The 20,700-nt window shown below is 39.0% G+C and overlaps 1 protein-coding gene across 18 annotated transcripts in view; it reads right to left on the reverse strand.

Moving 5' to 3' along the window:
* Positions 1-20,700, reverse strand: part of MYT1L (myelin transcription factor 1 like) — a 331,228-nt gene that overhangs the window by 22,902 nt on the left and 287,626 nt on the right. For 17 of the 18 annotated variants that reach the window (XM_080387780.1, XM_080387781.1, XM_080387779.1 and 14 more), the window contains 3 exons: positions 11,562-11,624; positions 6,630-6,713; positions 5,063-5,284 (listed from right to left, as the gene is read on the reverse strand). In XM_080387780.1, coding sequence (XP_080243906.1) covers positions 5,063-5,284; positions 6,630-6,713; positions 11,562-11,624 — 369 coding nt within the window. Of the gene's footprint in view, positions 1-5,062; positions 5,285-6,629; positions 6,714-6,768; positions 7,857-8,693; positions 11,625-20,700 lie in introns of those variants that run through there. The other variant, XR_013928157.1, reaches the window with a different exon arrangement.

Raw genomic sequence — 20,700 nt, forward strand, 5'->3', positions numbered from 1 at the left:
AGTCGATAGACCATAACTGTCATAGGTAAACGTTTCCCATAACCACCTCACAATTTCTACATACATCCCTTCAGAAGGGAAAAGGCACTGCATGATGTCCATTACTTATTACTTCCTCCCAGCACACTAGACATTTTGCAAACACAGTAGCATGCCCTTGCTGCCCAAATACAAAATTATTCTATAAACTTGTTTACAGATCTTGGAGACCCATTGTCCTCAGCAAGGGTAGAGTACACTAAAGAAAAACTCCCCTTCTGTACATTTTCATCCTTATTTAGCATTAGTTTGTAAATGGGGTACAATTTGATCATCTCTTGTATATTATAGCTCTACTAGCATGTGATTTTGTACTGGTTTTGGCTGGGATAGAGTTAATTTCCTTCACAGTAGCTAGTATGGGGCTATGTTTTGGATTTGTGCTGAAAAGTGTTGATAACCCAGGGATGCGTTTGTTACTGCTGAGCAGGCTTGCACAGAGGCAAGGACTTTGCTGCTCCTCACCTCACCCCGCCCCACCAGTGAGCAGGCTGGGGGTGCACAAGGAGCTGGGAGGGGGCACAGCCGGGACAGCTGACCCCAACTGACCCCAGGGATATCCCAGACCATATGACGTCATAGGGGGAAGAAGGAGGAAGGGGGGGCATTCAGAGATACAGTGTTTGTCTTTCTAAGTCACTGTTACACGTGATGGAGCCCTACTTTCCTGGGGATGGCTGCACGCCTTCCTGCTGGTGGGAAGTAGTGAATTAATTCTTTGTTTTGCTTTGCTTGTGTGTGTGGCTCTTGCTTTGCTTATTAAACTGTCTTTGTCTCAACCCACGAGTTTTCTCACTTTCACCCTTCAGATTCTCTCCCCCATTCTGCTGGGAGTGAGCAAGCAAGCAGCTGTGCAGGGCTGAGCTCCCTACCGGGATTAAACAGCAACAGTTCTCCATAGTAAAGGGAATTTAAAAGCCACATTACTGTGTTTGAAATGGGTGAACACTGATTTAAATAAAAATGGGCAGGAGATGGGAGCAAGATCTGTTTTAGATCTGAAAAGGCATTTCTGCATGTAATTTCCACTAAAGTCAGCCCAAGCACATTTCCCCTCCTGTGCTAAGGAGCAGGGCTGCTAAATCCAACCATATTCTGAGTTCCCCCAGATTACAGTATTGGAAATCATGCCATCCAGAAAAATTTTCTTAAATTAAATATGGGGATGTAAGGGCCTGTTCAGGAACCAAACTGGAAAGCTGTAATACAATAACTAATTTACATTTCATTATAACCTATGTCATTTACCTATCTATTGACTCCATGCTTACATGGCTTCCAATTCATTTTCATATTGCTGATAGGTCACCTAATTTCACACTGGCCTCTCCTGCTAGCACAGGCGCCTTTTTGAAGCACAGTACTCTTAATCCTATGCTTCAAGTCCCTACTGATAACCCTCTGTTGCTATTCTTTCCTGTGCAAACTCCTTGACGAAATAAAACTATCCATAGAAATTTCTGCAGACAGGCATGGCAAATATTAAAAAAACAGAAGCCTCTGCTGGTGCCTTTGTTCATAGGGTAGGATTCAAATTTACTGAAATATGTGACTTTTTCCACTGACTACTTATTTCTGCTTCAGAAGCATGTACAAACAAATACACATAAATTTAAATTCCAGGCTATGTGATACCGGTTAGAGCAGGTTTTTAACTAATTAAAGGCTGATTTGCCAGCCCTTGTGAATCATTTCCAGGGTCCATTGATATCAGTGGAATGACACTATGTGTACAAAGTGCAACAGCAGCTCTAAGAAATCTTTGCCTCAAAAACTTCTCTCATATATATATATATAAATAAATTCAACAGTTGGCATCATTCTCACAAGGCAGTCTGTTGTTCCAGTTCCCATAGTACAGCTGCGTGGATAATGGCATACAGCAGAATATAAAAATCTCAAATAACACATTAAGGATAACTACACCTGCAATTAATACATGTGCTTTGAGAAGTCTGCTGATAGAAAAATACTTGTACTGGGGAAGAAAAATAACCTATTAGGAGAAAAGCAATCCATCCTGACAAAAATTAAGACTTTTAACTACTACCTCCCAAGGAGCTTTTACTGACTCAGTTAATGGTCTTAGCCCTGCTTTCTCCCCACACATGCTGAACACATCTATGCCTGCAAAACACTGTACATCAGCCTGGTCTCAGTGTGCAGCTGTCACAGCACTGCTTCGTTTCAGAAGGCGGAGTTTGAGATTTACAGCCACAGCTGTACAGCAAAATGTTGTCAGAAGTAGAAGATGAGACCACAGCCTAATGAAATGGATACACTAAAAGTGAGGGAATATTTCATCCTTAGGTGAGGAAATTCTTAGTCTGTGGTTTAGGTGGGACTGAACTCCAGATTAGGACACCTAGGTTTAAATGTCTGCATGGGAACTATGTGTCAAAGCGGCCATGGAGCTCTGAGGCCCATTCGTTTACCAAGACCAGCACCCATCCAGATCCCCTGTGAGCCATGGTCAGCTCTCAGCTGCCATAATCAAAGAACGGGAGTTTCTCACAAATCTTCAGTCACTTTTACCAACCCAGTACGTCCACCTTGCACGCCCTATGAACACTTCAAATGGTATAAAGTACCTATTCGTGGGCAGGGGAATCCCACTCCCCATTGACACACTCAGTGACATTTAGGATACAACTCTGATTAAAGGCAGGTGTCTACTTCACTGAGTGAGGTGAACAACTCTCCAGGACCCATAGACTCCATTCACCGAAAGAAAAGTAAATGCATCTTGTTCACCTACAAGCAGATTCTTAAGGTAGGTGAATTGCTCTGAAGTTGAACCCTCTGTGCAGAGTTCAATTCAGTTTTCCATATACAGGTATGAAATGCCGTTTGAGAAGACATATCTCTAAGGCTGATAAATATGGCACTGGACCTACCTTTCTGAGCAACAGCTGGAGGCCATGTAACTTATCCTAAGGCATCTAAAACAGCTCCAAGCCCTTTTATTTGTGTGAGAAAATTAACTAAGCACTTTTAACAGCATCTTAAGAATTCTACAAGAATTAATCATATATTTAAAATAATATGGCTTGTTGTCAATGTTGCTATAGCTTAGACGCTTCAAGAAATGGCTAAACTTGCTCACACAACTTGGAATATCAGCACTTTGTTACATGAAGATAATTAAGTAAGCTCAGTCTACTTCAGTGAGTCTTTTTAAGCAAACTTTCATCTAGTGCTCTCCTCTTAACAATGGACCTTTTTGCCCCAAAACTGGTCTTACAAGGTAAGCCTTTTACATGTCTCAGTTTCTGCTTAAGATAATGGTACTCAAGGAAGCACATGGCTAGTATGTGCATAAATGGAAACCTGAAAACCAGGACAACGTCATATTTAGGTTTCTCTATTGCAAAAAAAAAAATTTTAAAAAAATTGAATTTTATTGGGTTTTTTTCAGGAAAACATTCCTATAGAAAAAAAAAAACAAACCACAAACCCTTCAAGTACCATTTGCCCTTTAATTCTGAAGAACAATTATATTTAGTATCAGTGTGTTTCTTTTAGAAGTCAGTTATTCTTGTTGCAAGAATCTTCTCCTTGAAAATGTAAATACTATGTAAATACTCCTTGAAAGCAATCTCTCAGTAATTATATTGTACCTTTCCACTAAAGGTAAAATAATTGCAAAATTTTAATGACAGATCTCTGTGAGTTAAATAAATGTTACACCATTATGAAGAAAGCTAAACTTGGATATGAACACCAATACTGATATTTTACTGAAAGTCAGAAACTTAAATCCACATTTGGACATCGGCACAAATGGTTGGGGCTTTTCCATCTGCTGCTCCCTAAATCCTATGGGAGCTGCAGGCTATGTAATACATTTGACCATTTAGGTAGCACTTCAGGTCATGAGCCAGAATCCCTTCGTGGTAGGTACCATACAAACACAGAGTAGAAAAACAACTCTGAACCTAAACAATAAATAAGAACTATGTGCACGAAGTCTAGAGAGGTTGCAGTTAGGCTTAGGTTACAGTTAGAGGTTTCAGGTAAGGCTTTTGAGTTCAGCTAGAAAGGAGTGTCAAAGAAAGAATCAAAGGAAATAATAGTTACAGGCAAGAGAAGGAAGAATTACACTTTTCACCTCTACATCTAGAACTGAGTACAAAGCAAGATCAGGTTAGTTTAGTTAACTAAAGGTACAGAGGTTCAGCTGAGGTCTGCCTGGAGAAGGGTGAGAAATTAGGCACATTGGCTTGACATACTTGAAGTAATAGAGTTTTATATTAGTATTATAAAATAAGAAATTTGCTCTGGCATTATAATCATGTCCAGGCTGAAATTTCCACCCAAAGCTCTAAGAACACCCTGGCTTCCTCATGACCTAATATCTAAAATGGCAGCAAGATTTATCTCTAGTAGACTGGCCACTTTCTCTTCCTTAATCTTTTAAAAGCGATGGAAAATATCATTGCTGAAGTTCTCTTATTTTGCTAAGTTTATGAAAAATTGGGCTTTGTATTTATTTTGTCATATATCTGTAATCCATTATTTTGAGTTAATCTGTTGTATTCTACATTTATTGTTTTGAGCAAACATTTTCATTACCAAATGAATAAAAGTACTTCATTTAAGGAACTGGTTCCTTAAATTCTTTAGTTCCATGCTCTGATGTTTGGAATTAATGTGTTTGACATCTCTGAAAATCAAGGGAATTCAGATGTTTATTACAAAGTCTATCCTAAGGTAATTTGTCCAGAGGCACTCAATAAAGCAGTAGCAGACTTATAGTATTGTCATACACACTTTTTTCCCTAAAATTTTCTGTGTACTATAGATTTGGATTCAGGTCTCTATCTACAAGGACTTGCATTAAAAAACAATTGTGCATCTTGATGTCCAGTTATCTACAAATATATGTAGGAAGATTATTTTTCAAAGTAATAATGGAATTCAAAAGGAAGAGAGAAATGCCATGACAAAAAGCTGTATTTCAAATTTTGCTAATCTAATTTAAATAATAAGCATAAGTGAAAAATATAATCCAGTTACTCACCTACGATGAGTAAGAAAACTACCACTGACATGTCCTGAGCCATCACATCCTGGGGTTGGACATGACATTCCTTCCGTTTTCACTGACTTCCAAGAGAACTGTGAGCCATTTAGGTACCCATCCTTTTGCCTTTTGGCAGCTAGAGGACACCCTGATGCACTGCGATGGGACGCGTATTTTCCAGTTATATGACCCTGACCATCACAACCAGGAACTGGACATCTGGATAGCAGATAGATGAGATAAACTTTATTGTCTTGCCATCATATACCTGGTAGCCTCTACAATAAAGTCAAAATAAACCCGACATGAAAAGAAAAGAACAATCACGCATTGTGGTCTTAAAAATAGTCAAGATACCCTGTAGCAGGTAAAATTACAAGCAGAACGTTACTACTATGAAAAAACTATGTTCTTTGATAAACTGTAAGGAGGCTAGCCAGCAGACGAAGTCACAGCTGTTGATATTGTGCAATAGCAGCAAAAGGAGTGAGATACCTATTTGAATTGCAGGTGTTCATTACAGTAAATACCACGCTGGAATTGAAATGTTGGCTACTGAGCTCTGCTCAGCAGGGAAATTGCCCATAAAAACTCTATAAGCATAAAATCCTACTTAGTATAATCCTTGGTACATTTTATTTATGTGTATGGAATCTAAAGAAGACTTGTCTGAAGTCCTGCAAATGCTAGGTATAAACAGTTAGGCATGAAGTGATCATAGCACCTCATCAGAAATGCTGAGCACCTTTCACCACTCTCTGAATAGGCGAGATTATAACAAACTAGTGCTACAGCCTAGAGAGATCAATGAAGGCAGTTCGTATTCATCTGATGGTTTTCCTTACTTGGGAATTCCCCCATACATTTGCCCTGTATACTTCTAAAAAACAAATAACCAGGGTTAGAAGGAACAGGTTAGAATCTTCAAAGTGAAATGTGTGAGGAAAACAATGTTTTTTTCAGTACACTACTACATAACACATGTCAAAACAAGGCCAGTTACTTCGTTGTTTGTCCTACACTAAAATATGGCTGCAACTCTCTGCCGAGGATCCAGTCCTGAATGGTCTAAGCAGTCACTAAATACACAGACTTCAGTGGTCACTGATGTCAAAGAACCTTGTAAAAAGAAATTAAGACCTACAGGCAGGCATTTGTTCCTCTTGCAAACTGCATTAACAGACAGATTTGTTGCAGCAATCTCATACAAATACTCATTTCTCTATTCCTGTAACTACTTTATTTAGCATGAATGGTTTGTCTTTAGTATGCAAACACATTTAAGGGTTTTTTTGGGAGCTAAAGATCTAGGTAATTTTGTTCATTTCATGTGAAAAACATATTTAAAACTTTTACTAAATTATAGAGAATGGCATCCTTGGCTGAACATTGCGTCCTTTGCCATAAAGATCAGCACAGATCCTTGACTTGCGGTCCATTCATAGAAATCAGCGTGGCCTTTGGCTCTTGGATAACTATCACACAATAACACTTAATAAAAACCCTGAAGGTATGTATGAATTTATAAAGCACATGAAGGCCCTTTTACAATATTTGTTCTCACCTAATTGGCTCTTGGTCTTCTTTGTCTTCCTTGCTTTGTGCTATCCTGATTCCACTTTTCTTTGCTCGCGGACAGCCTGAAAGACTGAGTAAAAGAAAACATTTTAAAATGCAGTTTCTCATTCTTGGGTACAGTTTACAAGGGATACACTTTCGAAAAACCTGCAAAACAGGTAACCCTGCCCATTTTCCAAGTGGTTTGAATAAGGAGAGCTGCAGTATGCAGCCACGAGGGGGAATCCGCGTATCTCAGTTCGTGATGCAGGACAGGACTGCAGGCACCGTGCAGACCACACACAGGCAGTCCCCAAGGAGCCAGGGAAAGGAGCTCTTGAACTCCCTGACTAATAGTCCCTCCAGCTGACTCAGCAGCAAGCAGCGACAGCTTTACAAGGAATAGAAGTCAGTATTTCAGGGCTGAGAGACATCATGTCCTCTGTATGTCCGAGAGGGATGGAAGAACAGGCTCAAAAGGAGTCTTTGGATCTCTTGGTAAGACTAAAGATTTCTGTAGGGAGTGCATTAGGAACGCTATCAGACCTTTTCAAATGGCACGTAAGAATCCTGTAGAACGGTTGAATAAAAAAGTGGCAGAGCTGAGAGCTGTACAGTGCCTTCCTGAGAAAGAGTTTCAGTGCTCAGAACTCACCCAGACAAAAAGATTTAGTAGAGACAAAGTTACATGTTAGGTTAAGCAATGTTAGCTTTAACTAGACACTGAGAATGTTGTTTTTAACTACACAACATGGAAAAAAGATATATCTACTCCAAGATTTTATAAGCTCAGCTTGTCCTTTGCATATGAAGAATTCATCATAGAAAGCATTTAGTAAACTTGACAACAGATATTTAAAGATTTTTTTAAAGTAGTTGCTATCCAAGGACACAAATATGTCTATCAAAAAACCATGCTTTGTCTTCTGTTTAAATATTATTTCCATCTTAACATATCAACATTAAAAAAGAAATCCATTAGTAGAACACCACCTTCAAAAGTATTGAGATGAGAGACAAATTAGTGTTAACAAAGAAAATTTTCTGTCGAGAAGAAAACAAAATAGGAGATTAATTTTTATTTGTTTTTCCAGCATGACAAAAGGTACTTCAGTGTTGTACAATAGTTCCTGTTGTCAGGAAGAAGAGGCAGAAACACCGGTAGCAAAATTTTCAGTTACTTTGTCTTGTCAAGACCAGTGAAGACTGAGAGAAGGTGATGCAATCGCACCTTCTGCAGTCAAGCAGAGAAAAGGGTGATGCAATCACAGACAGAATTCTGTGGCAGTAAATGAAAAATAGACAAAAATAGAGTTTACATGCTGCAAAGTCATAAATAAATCAATTAAAGAAAGGGAAGAATGTTAGCACAAGATATTGGACATAGTGCATTACCTAGGAACTTCTAGTGAGATGGCATGGCTACATCTACAGTGGTAAACGGGAGGGACCCAGAACTGCTGTTTTGACCGAAGACCAGCCAGGTCACATCAGTACAGCTAAACTCTCTGTCTTTGTAAGCAGGACAGCTCCACCCATATTGCTTATGAAGAATGATCCGGTCCCATGCTGAGCCCCAAATCATGTCTGAGAATTGCCTGGAAGAGTTTCAGTGTCCCTGGGTCAGTACCATGCCAGGGGACATACTAACAAATTAATAGTGTAGGCATCTGTAGTCTGATGCTTGGAGCTGTGCTTTCATCCCATTTAATTTTCTAGTTTAAATGCAGCTGACCATTTTCCTTTTTAAAGCAAGCTGCTGTTTATTCCGACTTGCACAGTGCACACTGAAGTACCATAGTTCCCTGTGCAGAAACTAAATCTCAGAAATCCTGTGCCAAAACTAAAAACAGTTTTCTTCAGAAATAAAAATATCATAATCTCTAAGAAGACAGAGGCAGGAGAAAGAAAGCCTGAGCAGTTTAGAATAACAGGTAGCAGGCTCTGGGGCAAGGGGGCAGTTTGGGAACAGGTTGGTTCGTTGCTCTCTTGTATGGGCAGAAAAATGGGATTACAGAAAAATCTGGAAATGAAGGGGAAAGGACAGGAGTTACAGATATCCCTAGCTTACCTGTGAGACCCATCGTACCCACTGTGTAAGAATCATTAGGTTTTGCCTATGAAAATTAAATAGTTAATAGAAATGCCTCAGAAAGCAATACTTTTTTTAGTAGGTGTACAGATGGGTATGCTTGTAGATGATGACATTTTCATAACAATATCTGAACGAAGAGCTTCTGCCTTGACTAATGATTTAATGTTTTCTACATATTAAATCAATTTAATTATCACGTACTTATTGGTATTTCAGTGCATCATATTTTTGCAATAGATCTTTCTATTCCGGCACTATGATTTATTAGAAAATTCTAAGACCTTTCAGGTCCTCTAAACAGACATCTCCAACAGACAGCTTCTGAGGTTATGATTAATTCATTTTTCCTCTGACAGCAGATTCACCAAGAAAACATATGTGAAGGATGAGCCTTTGGTTTATTTTTTTTTTATCCTATAATAATGAAAAGCTATTACAAAGTAAACATTAATTCATTTTTATATCAGTTTAATTCCTTATATATGAAGATAAAAGACAACTAGGGAATTTCAACACCATTATATGCTGATATAACTTCTTGCAATACATTGAATGGGCGTGTGGAACTGCAGAGTTATGGCAGAGTTAAATCTGCCTTCATCTGTGCTTGCTGTTGAGGAGCCATTTTAAATATAGATGATACCTAGGCATTTTGGCAGCCATTTAGGAGAGAAGTTTGTCATTCCTTTCCTTCTGAAACGGAAAGGGTTGTAAGTGATGGTATCAAACGCAAACAAAAATGCTAACTCAGATGCAAGCAGATGTAAATGCTAATTTTCAGTGTGGGAATTAAAAACCTTAAAAGTGAATGCACTGTGGGGTCTTTCATAGGTAACCACTCTGGATTTAGGGTACTGGTTTGCTGCCCTTTTGAGGAGTGTGCATTTTGGGCAGCCAGCCTCACTGCCTCAGAAATGGTCTTGACAGATATCGTGACCTAAACAGTGTGGGGCTGGCTCTGTGTAAATGTGACAGGTCTCCTGGGGACATCGATGGTTTTAAGCACAGAAGACATTATTCCTTCAGTGTCAGTGCTCCCATGCCTGCAGGTACCCAAGGACCCGGGGCTACCAGAGGCCTTTTGGAAGAGAAACAAAGGAGTTGTGTGGTCAGTATAGACATGGTGGCATTTCAAAAGGTTGAATGTGTTAAATCCCAGTGGACTGGACAAATTTCACATCACTTAGTTTTGCAGAATTATCTTTTATATCTTTATGTGTACTGAGTATGCTGCAGAATCAAATAAAATCTTTGTCCAGCACTCATATGCAAAAATACAAGAATGTAAAGATTTACAGGCAAGAGTAGCTACTACCATCCAGCTCACGTTGTGGTCCTACAGTGGCCAGGATGATCTGACATGCAGTGGTTCTCCCATGCTAACCTTGCCAGCTTTTAGGTTGCTTGTTTGTGACACTTTGCCAGCTGCATCTTCAATGTTCTGCCTGTTTCTGGTTAAATAGATGACCGAGTATGTAAACAGCTTCCTGAAACAACAAAGTCGGGAAATAGCTACACCAAGCATAGTGCTGGTAGAGGAGGGAGTTGATAAATCCACATATAGTTAAATGTAGTTCTGCACCTGACCTTAAATCCCTTTGAAAGTGTGATTTAATCCCCTACATCACGTAAGTGCTTTTAAAATGTTTACATCTTCTCCTTTATAATGTTATTTGTACTTTTGATGTCTAACTGTGCATTACGGAAGTTGTTACTGTGATCTTTCATTTTTCCAGCATGTAAATGTATGGCACATTCCCAATCTCTGTGTTATTTATGTTTTGACTTTAAACAGTTAATTGCTTTTACTAGGAATACATTTTTAACTGGGAATTTGTGTATTGACTAGCTATAGCCAACTGTAAAACAACAGAGACTTGGTGAAGCAAGCAAATATCCAGACCCAACAGTATGCATGGCAGTAAAGAGCCTTTACTAAGAAGAGAGGTGGGCTACACAATTATTCTTTGATTAAACAATGGACAGCTATTTACAAAATATGCTGCAGCCCTTCTCTACTGATTTTACAGTTCTCAAATAGCCACAGGGGAATTGCTAATTACACAGCATGCGTAACATTACAGCGGTGCCACCAGAATTGATTTGGGGTTACCAACAATACCCTAACTAGTAAATGGGAAGTTTTCTTTGGCCCTTGGTAAGGATCACAGTTACAGTTTAGGCAGTTAAAGTAACAGCTTTCATCCATAAATTTCTGTTTCCACTCTCTTGCCGTGACATAATTATGTGCAATGCATTGAGATTTAAAAACAAGCCTGTACTAACTAACAAGACTGGTGCAATTAGATGAAATAGGTACTTTTTCTCTCTGATTAAATCTGGTAAGGCTTCAGCTGGGAAAGGAGGTAGAGAACTGGGTCCAGTTTTGCATTTCAAGAAATATGGAGGGAGCCTGGAAAAGACTGACAGGAACAATCAAGAAATATAATTTGTAGGGGAAAAAAAATGCAGGAATAGGATTTGAGTCCAGAAAAGTAAGACTGTGAGGAGAAGAATGAAGTCATTCAGAATGTAAAACAGCAGAAATTTATGAATGTTGAATTGCTTCCCTGGGCTAACAGAGAAGGTATTAAAACTAGATTAATTTTCTGCAAAGGTTTTGATAGATATTAGCAAAAACATTCCTACCTATTCGGGTAGTGAGCCATGCTGAAGCTGAGAAATGTTATTCATTGGTGGTAAACAGAATGAGTTAGACCAACCCATGTCTATGTACAGCACTCAATGCTACTTCACTATTGAGAGAGGGAAGAGAGGTCTGTTGAGGTCCCTTCTAGCCCTTCAGTTGTTTGACTTACAGAACAAAGCCTTTTCTTTACATACCTTCGATGTGAAGCATAATTTCCAGTAATATGCCCAGAGCCATCACACCCAGGGGTGGGACACCTAGAATAATAATGGAAGAGATATGGAGCACTGTTACTGACAGGAAAGATGTAACCGCCCATTAAAAAATATTCATTGGCTCAGTCCTTGTTTCCACAGGTGCCAGCCCTGGGGACCTCTAGCCATTGCTAAACCTAAGCTTAATTCCACACCGGGGACAAATGTGCTTTCTTCATTCATAAAATGTTTAACTTTGCTATTCCTCACCTGCCCACTCAGACACTTTCTGGTAACTCCAGTATCAGCAGATTAGAGCCTGACATCCCCGCACCACCAGGAATGAGCAGGGTTGACAGCAAATGGAATATCCCCATGGTGTATGCTTAGGTAATGGCTAAGCAAGCTGTTCTGTTTTCCATCAGAGCTATTGCTCTAATCCTACTGCACAGTGGCATGAGGTCGCACCGTGGAGAGACTCCTCCACCTCTCCATGAAGTGAAGGAAATGCCTAAGGAAAAGGAAATGTGTAGACGGGGAAGTAATGCTGGCCTCTTGCAGAGAAAGAGTAATCCACCCTAACACCAAGCTACAGCACCAGACAGTCACTGATACAGCCATCAGTGGAATTTCTAGAAGTCGAATGACATTAGAGTCATCAAAGAAAATGGATGTTTTTTTCTACATTGCAAAGATGATTGCGATCGCCACAGAATATGCTAAATTGTAATGCTAAGTAATATCATTAGCTGGTATTTGAACTGCTACACCAAATCACAGAAAAGACAAAGGAAAAATTAATTTATAGTCATTTTACTGAACAGACAAATGCTACATGAATTCCAAAAAGTCACTTTTCTTGAGCCTGAGTTTCAAATTTTAGCCAAGCTTTACGGCTTTGTTTGAAGAAAGCATTCAAATTCAAAAAAGCATGTGCACAGCTTCAGATGTTGCTTTCTGAAACATCAGATTTCCACAACATTGAACTCTTTCACCATTTGAATCAGAGTTGATGCAGACTTGGCTTTCACACTTTAGTTAGATAGTTACATGTGTGCTTTCCTCAAAGTTCTTCCATACTGGTAAACTTCTGTTTCTCAAAGGTTTCTGCTGAGACTTGAAAGTTTCTTAAAATCAGGAATTAAGCAACCCAGAATACAGTTCAATGGGGTTTTCACATTCCATAAAGATGAACTTTAGCTCTTTAAAGCTAGTAAACGTTACCTACTTCTGAGGAGCACAGAAGGGCCAAACTTGAAACATGATTAACACAACCTTGAAAAAGATAAATAGAACTGGAATTTGTTAAACGGAGTACAGTCTTCATCTAGACCAAGTCACTTATTCTATAGAAAGCATTAAACCATGGCAGGACTTCCAGGATGCAAGCTGGTAACACCTCTGGGGTTCACCACATCATTGAGGTTACTTTTCCATATAACAAACAGCCTGTGTGCTTTGGACAACAAGTCTAAGTAACATCCTTAAAGATAATTCACCTTTCCTCTTGCTTATGTCTTTGTGCAGGACCAAGAGTAAGACCATGATCTTGGCTAGAAGGTGTATTACTGTGAGTCTTACTATCTCAAAGGTCAATATATGGGTTGACATCATACATCAATCCTTCTGCTTCTAGAAAAACAAAACCCCCGATTTTTGCATAGGTTCTTCTGACACAAATTAGGTGAAAATGTGGCCCTTGGTGAAGAAGTCATATCTCAGTCTGTATGGCCCTTACCATTTACACTTTGCTGTGGCTGCCCTTGGCTATCACAGTTTGGCTATTTCTTTAAATTAAAAAATAATTTAGATAAAGGCTCTTATATTTTAAATACTTCATATCTAAATATTTCATGTTCTCATTATTTATTTTTATTTTTGGCAAATGTTTTGAGATCTGCAGAGAGACCATCTCATTTCATTTGTTTTACAATGATAGGAATCTTCAGTGATTTACAATGCCTATTTCCTATTTCCATCAAGACCAGCTGCATCACTGAAACCTGACTGAAGCCTCTGAAGATGGTGAATAAAAAGATACGAAAATAAGAATTAATTAAAGGAGTTGACTAAACTTTGGCTTTAAATGTCTATGGCATTTAAATGAATAAAGAACAAGGAGCCATAAGACTGTTCCTCTGCAGTCTGTCTGAGGTACTACAAGCATTCCTGCTTCATGAACCCATGCTATTTGAAGCCACCATTTTCCTCTTCAGATTTTTCAATCCTTTTGAGAATAAGCTATTATCAAAACTGAACGATGTTTTTTCTCATCTTTTCCAAAACTTTTGCTACAGGCAGGCATGATTAATAGTGTCTTAACAAACATGATTTATAAGAGGCACCGGTCTCTCTAATCAATCGGTTTTAAAATTAGACCATTACACCTCAACTATTTGGACAGTCTTACAGAATTTTAAAAATAGCTTATTTCTGTGTCATTTAAAAAAAATAACTTAAGCAACTGAAGCTTCTGAAGAATTCATACTGCTGTAAATTGAACTAGGAATCTTCACAGAGAGCTCTGTACAGTTCACACCAATTTAAAATCATACTCTTGATTAAACTGGAAGAGATTTTTTATGTAGGCAAGGATTTTAGAAAGACCTTTCAGATTTTGATTTTGGCACTATAATTTTTTTTTTCCAGTCATAAGCTTATATTGACCTAAATGTAACAGATGAAATGAGACTTTAGTGCAATTGGTAAGAATATTTTAAAAACCTTGAATGTTTCTATTTACTGCTGTTTCCATTCTGTGGGAAGTGCTTATAACCACTGGGAAATACAGGATGCAAATATACAGCAGTCTATTTCACCTATAAGTTTATTACAACATTTATTTGCTATCCTAAGCAGATTAGACAAGGAGATATCTACAAGTCCTTGCACCATTGGAATTGAGTCTGTATTTTCAGAATGTCTGATCACACATAGGACTTGCATATACCCTGCTACTTTACTATCAACTACTACCTATACATGCTTGACCTAACCAATCTTATGTACATGCAACAATGCAAGAAAAATGTAGGTTCAGGTGCTTATAAGAGGTGATGTGAAACCCTTTGAAAATGAATATCAAAGTGGAAAATGGGATATACAGTTTCCCTGTTTACTTGAAGTTAATGTAATTTGGCAGGATCAGAAGCTTGTTTGTAGACTCTACATAACAGCCTATTGCAGCAAAGGAAATACTTTACTACAGTAAAGACTGAGGTGACAAAAGGAACTCACCCTGTAAAGAGTGAAGTTCAGAACATATAACACTAGCACTTTACCACAAATTCAGGGCATCCAGCAACAGAAAGAGCTTGTCAGTGAAGGGGAATGCAGTTAGCACCACCCTGATGTCCCATTCATTTCACAGAACATCCCAGAGAAGCTTTTTTCAGAATATAAGCATAAGCAGAAAGCAGGGCAGCCAGCAGAACAGCAACAGCTGTGGTGGCTGGATCCAGTATTGGGCTTAGATTCAATAGCAGAAATGAAAAAAAGGTGAGAGTCAAACTGAGACAAACACACTTAAGCCCCACTATCCAGTGTTCGCTGGGGAAAGGACTGAATGTGTGCAGCAATTAAAAAGGACTTTTGGCAGCTTGAAGGAACTTTAGGGAGGTTCCTGGGACTGGGGAGGAAATGACTGCAATGCCCAAATGGCCTCTGGGAGAGTTTTTCCAAATGCCAACGGTTAAAAGTCTTGCTGCAAGCTCAGCTCAGAAAAAAGCCAGCTCACATCAGCATAGCAGACTACAAATAACATCCGTGTTTAAACCTGTATTCCTAAGCTTTTACCTGGGTATACAGAGCTAGATAAGCTTACATGTAGCTTACATATATAGATTTATAGCTCAGCTAGTAAAGAGACCAAATAGGATGTTACACAAAGGTACAAAGACAGAACTGAGGGAGTCTTGTCTTCATTATTATGTACAGCTTTGGTTAACTTACTTTTAAAATTTATTTTAAAAAATAAATTATCCCTAAAACACACTGATCAAACAAAGAAACATTAATCTGCAATATAATTAAAAATCTTTGCTTGTATTTTCTTTTAGAGATTTTACCACAAAATGACAATGGCTTGTTGGAACCAGAAGGATTGCAGTTCCCTAGGAAAGAGGCAATGCTCATGGAAGGTTTTGCAGTGCACACAGCTTGACTGCAGCTCAGAGCTTGGGGCTCAGGATCCCCCTTTCTCTGTCTGAAATCCTCCACTGAGATTCAGCAACACAGTGAATTCTATTTCCATCTCAGTCAAATCTCGTCTTTACGGTTTGACCAATTTGTATGTATAAATCTGAATGGAAACCTTGGATCTAGAACTGTACACGCCCAGATTCAGCACACCATGTAAATGTAAGTCATTGTAACACATGGTTGCATTTTTTGTGAAGCAGGGTGATAATGTAACTTTTCAGAGACAATTTTAGCAATTATAACCAATATAACTTCTTCTCTCTGTCTCTTGTCCCTTCAGTCACCCTTGGACATTTTGCCTTGCACCAAATGCTTCTCCCTCTGCACACTTTCAGCCTGACTGCTCACCACTACAGCCTGGTTTTCACTAAGAAAAGGACATGTTATTAAGCTAGGCTGTAGTTTTCACTGGAATTGGCAGGCTTGTAAGCTGTGTACCTTTTTTATCTATCACTCATGGGGAATTAATAACAGCACTAGTGGACACTAGAAATAAAGAAATAATAACAGACACTAATAAAAGTGAAGAGCGTTGCCAACTCTGATTATGGCGAACTGTGTCAACATTTTATTTTTGTGCTGTGGGAATTGGCTCCCATGGAACTGAATTAAGCCATTAATTTCTCTCATACTGTCCACGACAAAAGCCATCAGAGAGTAATCCTTTCTAGGATCCACCAAATTCTACTGGGGTTCAAATGCAACAGGTTGCTACAAAACACTTTCCATGACCTGTTACTAATAAGCTGGTGTATCAGCTCTAAAGACTGATACTACTTTTATTGTTTAGTTTACCACACTTAGTATCTACTACATTATGGAGCCAATGAAAACGCTTTTAAATAATACAGTTTACCAGACAGAATGTGTCCTATAAATTACTAATCAAATACTTAAAGAGATGTAGCTAGCAATCCAAAAGAAAAATCATGCTGAATTGAACAGGGGAGTAAACCAGTAAGTTCTGCAGAACCTCAGAATGGTTTTTCAGAATGTTCCACACTGCAAAAGAATTGGGATTTAACAGAAAATTATATCTTTCCCAAAGATTTATTTTGACCATGCTGTCAATCTCTATAGTAAAGGTGTGATTTTCTGTTGAAGGTGAAAGGCTAGAGAAATAGAATTATTTCCTGTGGGGGGATCTTTTCATAGCAGAAGGTAGAATGTTTTATTGTCTGATGCTTTCCACGTATTTGAGATTCTGTTTTATTTGACTGAATCACCACAAATGGAATTCATAGGTTGGGAGGCTGAAAGACAGATACAATAACATTTTGCATTTCTATCTTTCATCTGAAAGTATTTTACAAACATTAATGGTTAAAATCTCACAATACTGCTTTGAAAAAGGAAAGAATTTGGCAGAGGAAAACTGGGGCATAGAAAGGCTAAATGACTTTACCCAGAAGAGGAAAACATGCTAGAACTAGAGAATCTTATTCACTGCTCTGTTTGCAGCTATAAAGCCCTATGTCTTCTGAAACTACATATAGATTCATAAACAAATTATTGTGGGTTTTTCTAGTCAGGCAGACCAGAAAGAAAATGTTACAAAAGTAAGCCTGTAAAGATATTGTGCCTGCAGTTCCCTGGATTGAATAAGTGACAAAGGAGAAAAAAAAGGGGAGTAGGCAAGAAAGGGATGGGATGAGAAGAAACTTTGTCAAATTAAGAAATGGAGTTTTCTGTAATGTATGATGAGTTTATTGTATGTCTATGCCCCTATGAATTTGAGTGCTTCACAAAAACCAACAAGTTTGCACATCTGTCAAACAAGTCCCCTTTTTAACTATTTAAGAGGCTGAAAGAAAGAACAAGTTTTCCTCCAGTTCCTTCCTACGCCAGTCACCACTAACCTGCAGGGAGCACTCTAGGGCGAGAAGAGCCATCATAAACAGAGCTGTGTGGTCCTCAGCACAGACTTTTTGGCCACAGGTGAGACAGTAACAGTCAGGGCTGTGGTTATTGTTATGAAAACACCTGTTTAGCAGGAACTGGACAGACACCAGCAACTCATTTGCCTTTACCTTTCTGAGCAGTCAGAGCAATGCCTCCCAGCCATTAATGTTCTAGCCAGCTCTGTGAAAGAGATCTGGATGTGTAAATCTTTAAATCTTATTTCCAGTCCCAGGTATTTTGGTAATTGTCAGTCAAGCTCTAATTAAGTATGTGAAGTGGGAACAGTGTTGATCCTTTTCCTCATGAAGATGCAGGAGAAAAGCTGTTGTATGTTCTAATTCCAGTAGGAACACAGATGCTTTTCCACTTTTACCCCATTGTCTTTTATTGCCTATTTTTTTACCACAGCATTTGACTTCTGAATTCCTAAAGTATTGATACTTTCTTTTGGTACTTAGAGAAAAATCCTCTACCTACACAATCTATCTGTGAATTTGCAATGAAAAAGTGTTTTGTTAGGATGGATTTATTTTTTCTTTATTTCCCTCAGTGAAGCTGCGTATCTACATACTTCTTCACTTTTTTATTTTACTCTTCTTCTCTGTATTTTCAACCTGTTATCCTTTTCCTACAGTGGAGCAAGAACCTCCATTTGCTTTTGCCCCATGGTTTGTTTTCCATCCATATTCCTCTCCAGCATCTCTCTTCCACATTCTACTCCTTCCTTTTCCAGCTCCTTTTCTTTCCTCGTTGTTTCTTCTTGTCATTTTTAAATTTTCTCTCTCTCTTTTGTTTTTTTCTCTGTCCCTTTTGGCTGATGTCTTCTTTCTCTGTTCCTCCTTCATGCTTTCATGATCTCTAATAACCTTGAAGTCGACAGTTGTTTCTTCTTTCCTCCTCTTTTCTGTTTCTATTATCTCTTTTTTCATCACCCCTCTTGTCCTCCTGCTCTTTTCTCACAGCTGACTTTGTCTTTCCTGTAGTCTGCATTGCCTGTGGTTCTCTCAGCAATGTGAGACGACTGGGTACACATTGCATCCTTGTGTCAGGGGAGAAAATGCTGTGTGTTGTGAAACTTTAACATAGAATTTCTTGGCTGCCAAGACACAATGAGAAATTTTAAGTATCTTGCACTCTTATCTTCATTAAAGTCCTTGTAAGCTTTATCACTGGCTTCAAAAGGAGCTGAGCCAGGCTAGCACTGGGCACTTCTGCAAACTGCCATCAGAGCTCATCTGAATTGGTTCAAGAGGCAACATAAACTCTGTGGGACAGGTAGGCAAATAATGAATATTTCAGTGGATCTTCAGTCTCTGGTTTCATGTTCAAGTTTAAACTTATGTTCTACTCCTCACAAATATACCTACAAAAGCATGTGAAATCAGACCCCTATAAATATCAAAGGTTCATAAAGATGCGTTGTAAGCCAAAAATAAAAAATAAGTTAAATATAGATTCATATGGTAGTTATTTCCCTATATTCAGCCTAACCAGAAAGGAGTACTTAATCACACAAATTTAGCTTTAGCAAAAGTGCTAAATATTACTTTTCCCTACATAAAATACTGCTAACATTTCTTACTTCGCAGAATGCTACCTGACATGACAGGCGTCACTGAAGGTAATAGGAAAATGTAAAGCCCTGAGCCACAGCAGATAAAAAGGAATAGGGTTTGAGAGAGCCAGCAAAAATACGTATGGTGGAAAGGCAAATGAGTGAATTGAGGAAAATCTTTTTCTATCTTGTCAGTTGCTTTTTGGCATTGGACCCAATGCAGTTCAAGTAGGAATGGGCAGGAGATCCAGGCAAGGATTACTCCTGGTGGGCCATTACTGAGCCTCCCACCGGGAGAAATGCAGGTTGGAGTCTGGAAAGAAGTGTGGAATGGAAGGATTTGTTGTTACCACTTTCACTGTACAGTCTTTCTATCCATGAGGGAATGATGCCAGGCCTATGGAGCTAGTCCAGACATAAGACTGAAATAATCTTGGCTGAGCCTTCGTGGAGTAAATTCAGTCTCTTCTATCTCTGCTGAGAGATTGCTCTGTCTCTTTGTCTCTAGAAAACCCCAGCAATTGAACAGTTCTAAACTGGGGACGGCTGACTACATACTCTTCTCCTTAGGTAAAATTTAATTAATTCCCTGACTTTCTGCATGCACAATTTTTCTGTCCTTAGCTGCTGGTATTATCTGTACTGCATTCCTGCATTTTCTGAACTGTGTGTGGGTGAGAAAGAACATGATATGGTTTTTAATTACACTGAAATCCATTTTCCTATTAGCAGTCTAAAATGCATCACGCTGGCATTTAAAATATTGCTGTGCACTCAAATGCACAGATACACATGATGCGTTTAAATTAATTATATTGCTCTAGAAAAAATATTCCTGTGCCTTCAGTTACCACCTCTGCATGCTGCCTGTTCTGCTAGCCATCAGGACTTCCCAGCTTCCCAGCAGCAAGTGCCATGACGCGCTGCCCGCTGTTCTCACATCTAGCACCAGCATATACCACCTAACATGCCAGTTGCCAAAGGCATGGTACATGCCTAATGTGAAATAGCTTCTGTGCACTACCCAGGGGGTGCTCCGTTCACAGAAGCTGCCAGGGGGAAGCTGTGAATCAGCTCTCTCCCTGGGCACCTTGCCCACGCTTTCTCTCCTGCCAGCATCGCCTGCCTTGGAGGCAGCACCGGCCAGCTGCAGATCCCCTCCCCGCAGCAGAGAGCACTTCCTGGCACCACGGATGAATCAGTTCCAACATATGCAAATTCAAATATTCATTTCCAAACACCTCAGCCTTTGAAAAAAACCTTCATTTTTACAGTGAAGGACTAATATAAAATTATCGAGGCGCAGAGAAAAACGCAGGAGAAGACAGCCTTAAGAGAACATGCCCAACAACTAAAAGCAAAGCCGTGTGAGTTCTCCATCTCCTGATAGCCTTGCTGCAAGCCTGTACTTGAAAAAAATCCTCTACATGCACTTTTTTCAGTAATTTAGGGTAGACACACTTGCTTCTGAAGAAGAATGTC

This window comes from Falco punctatus (genome assembly GCF_963210335.1).
Source record: "Falco punctatus genome assembly, chromosome: 5".
Classification (NCBI taxonomy): Eukaryota; Metazoa; Chordata; class Aves; order Falconiformes; family Falconidae; genus Falco; species Falco punctatus.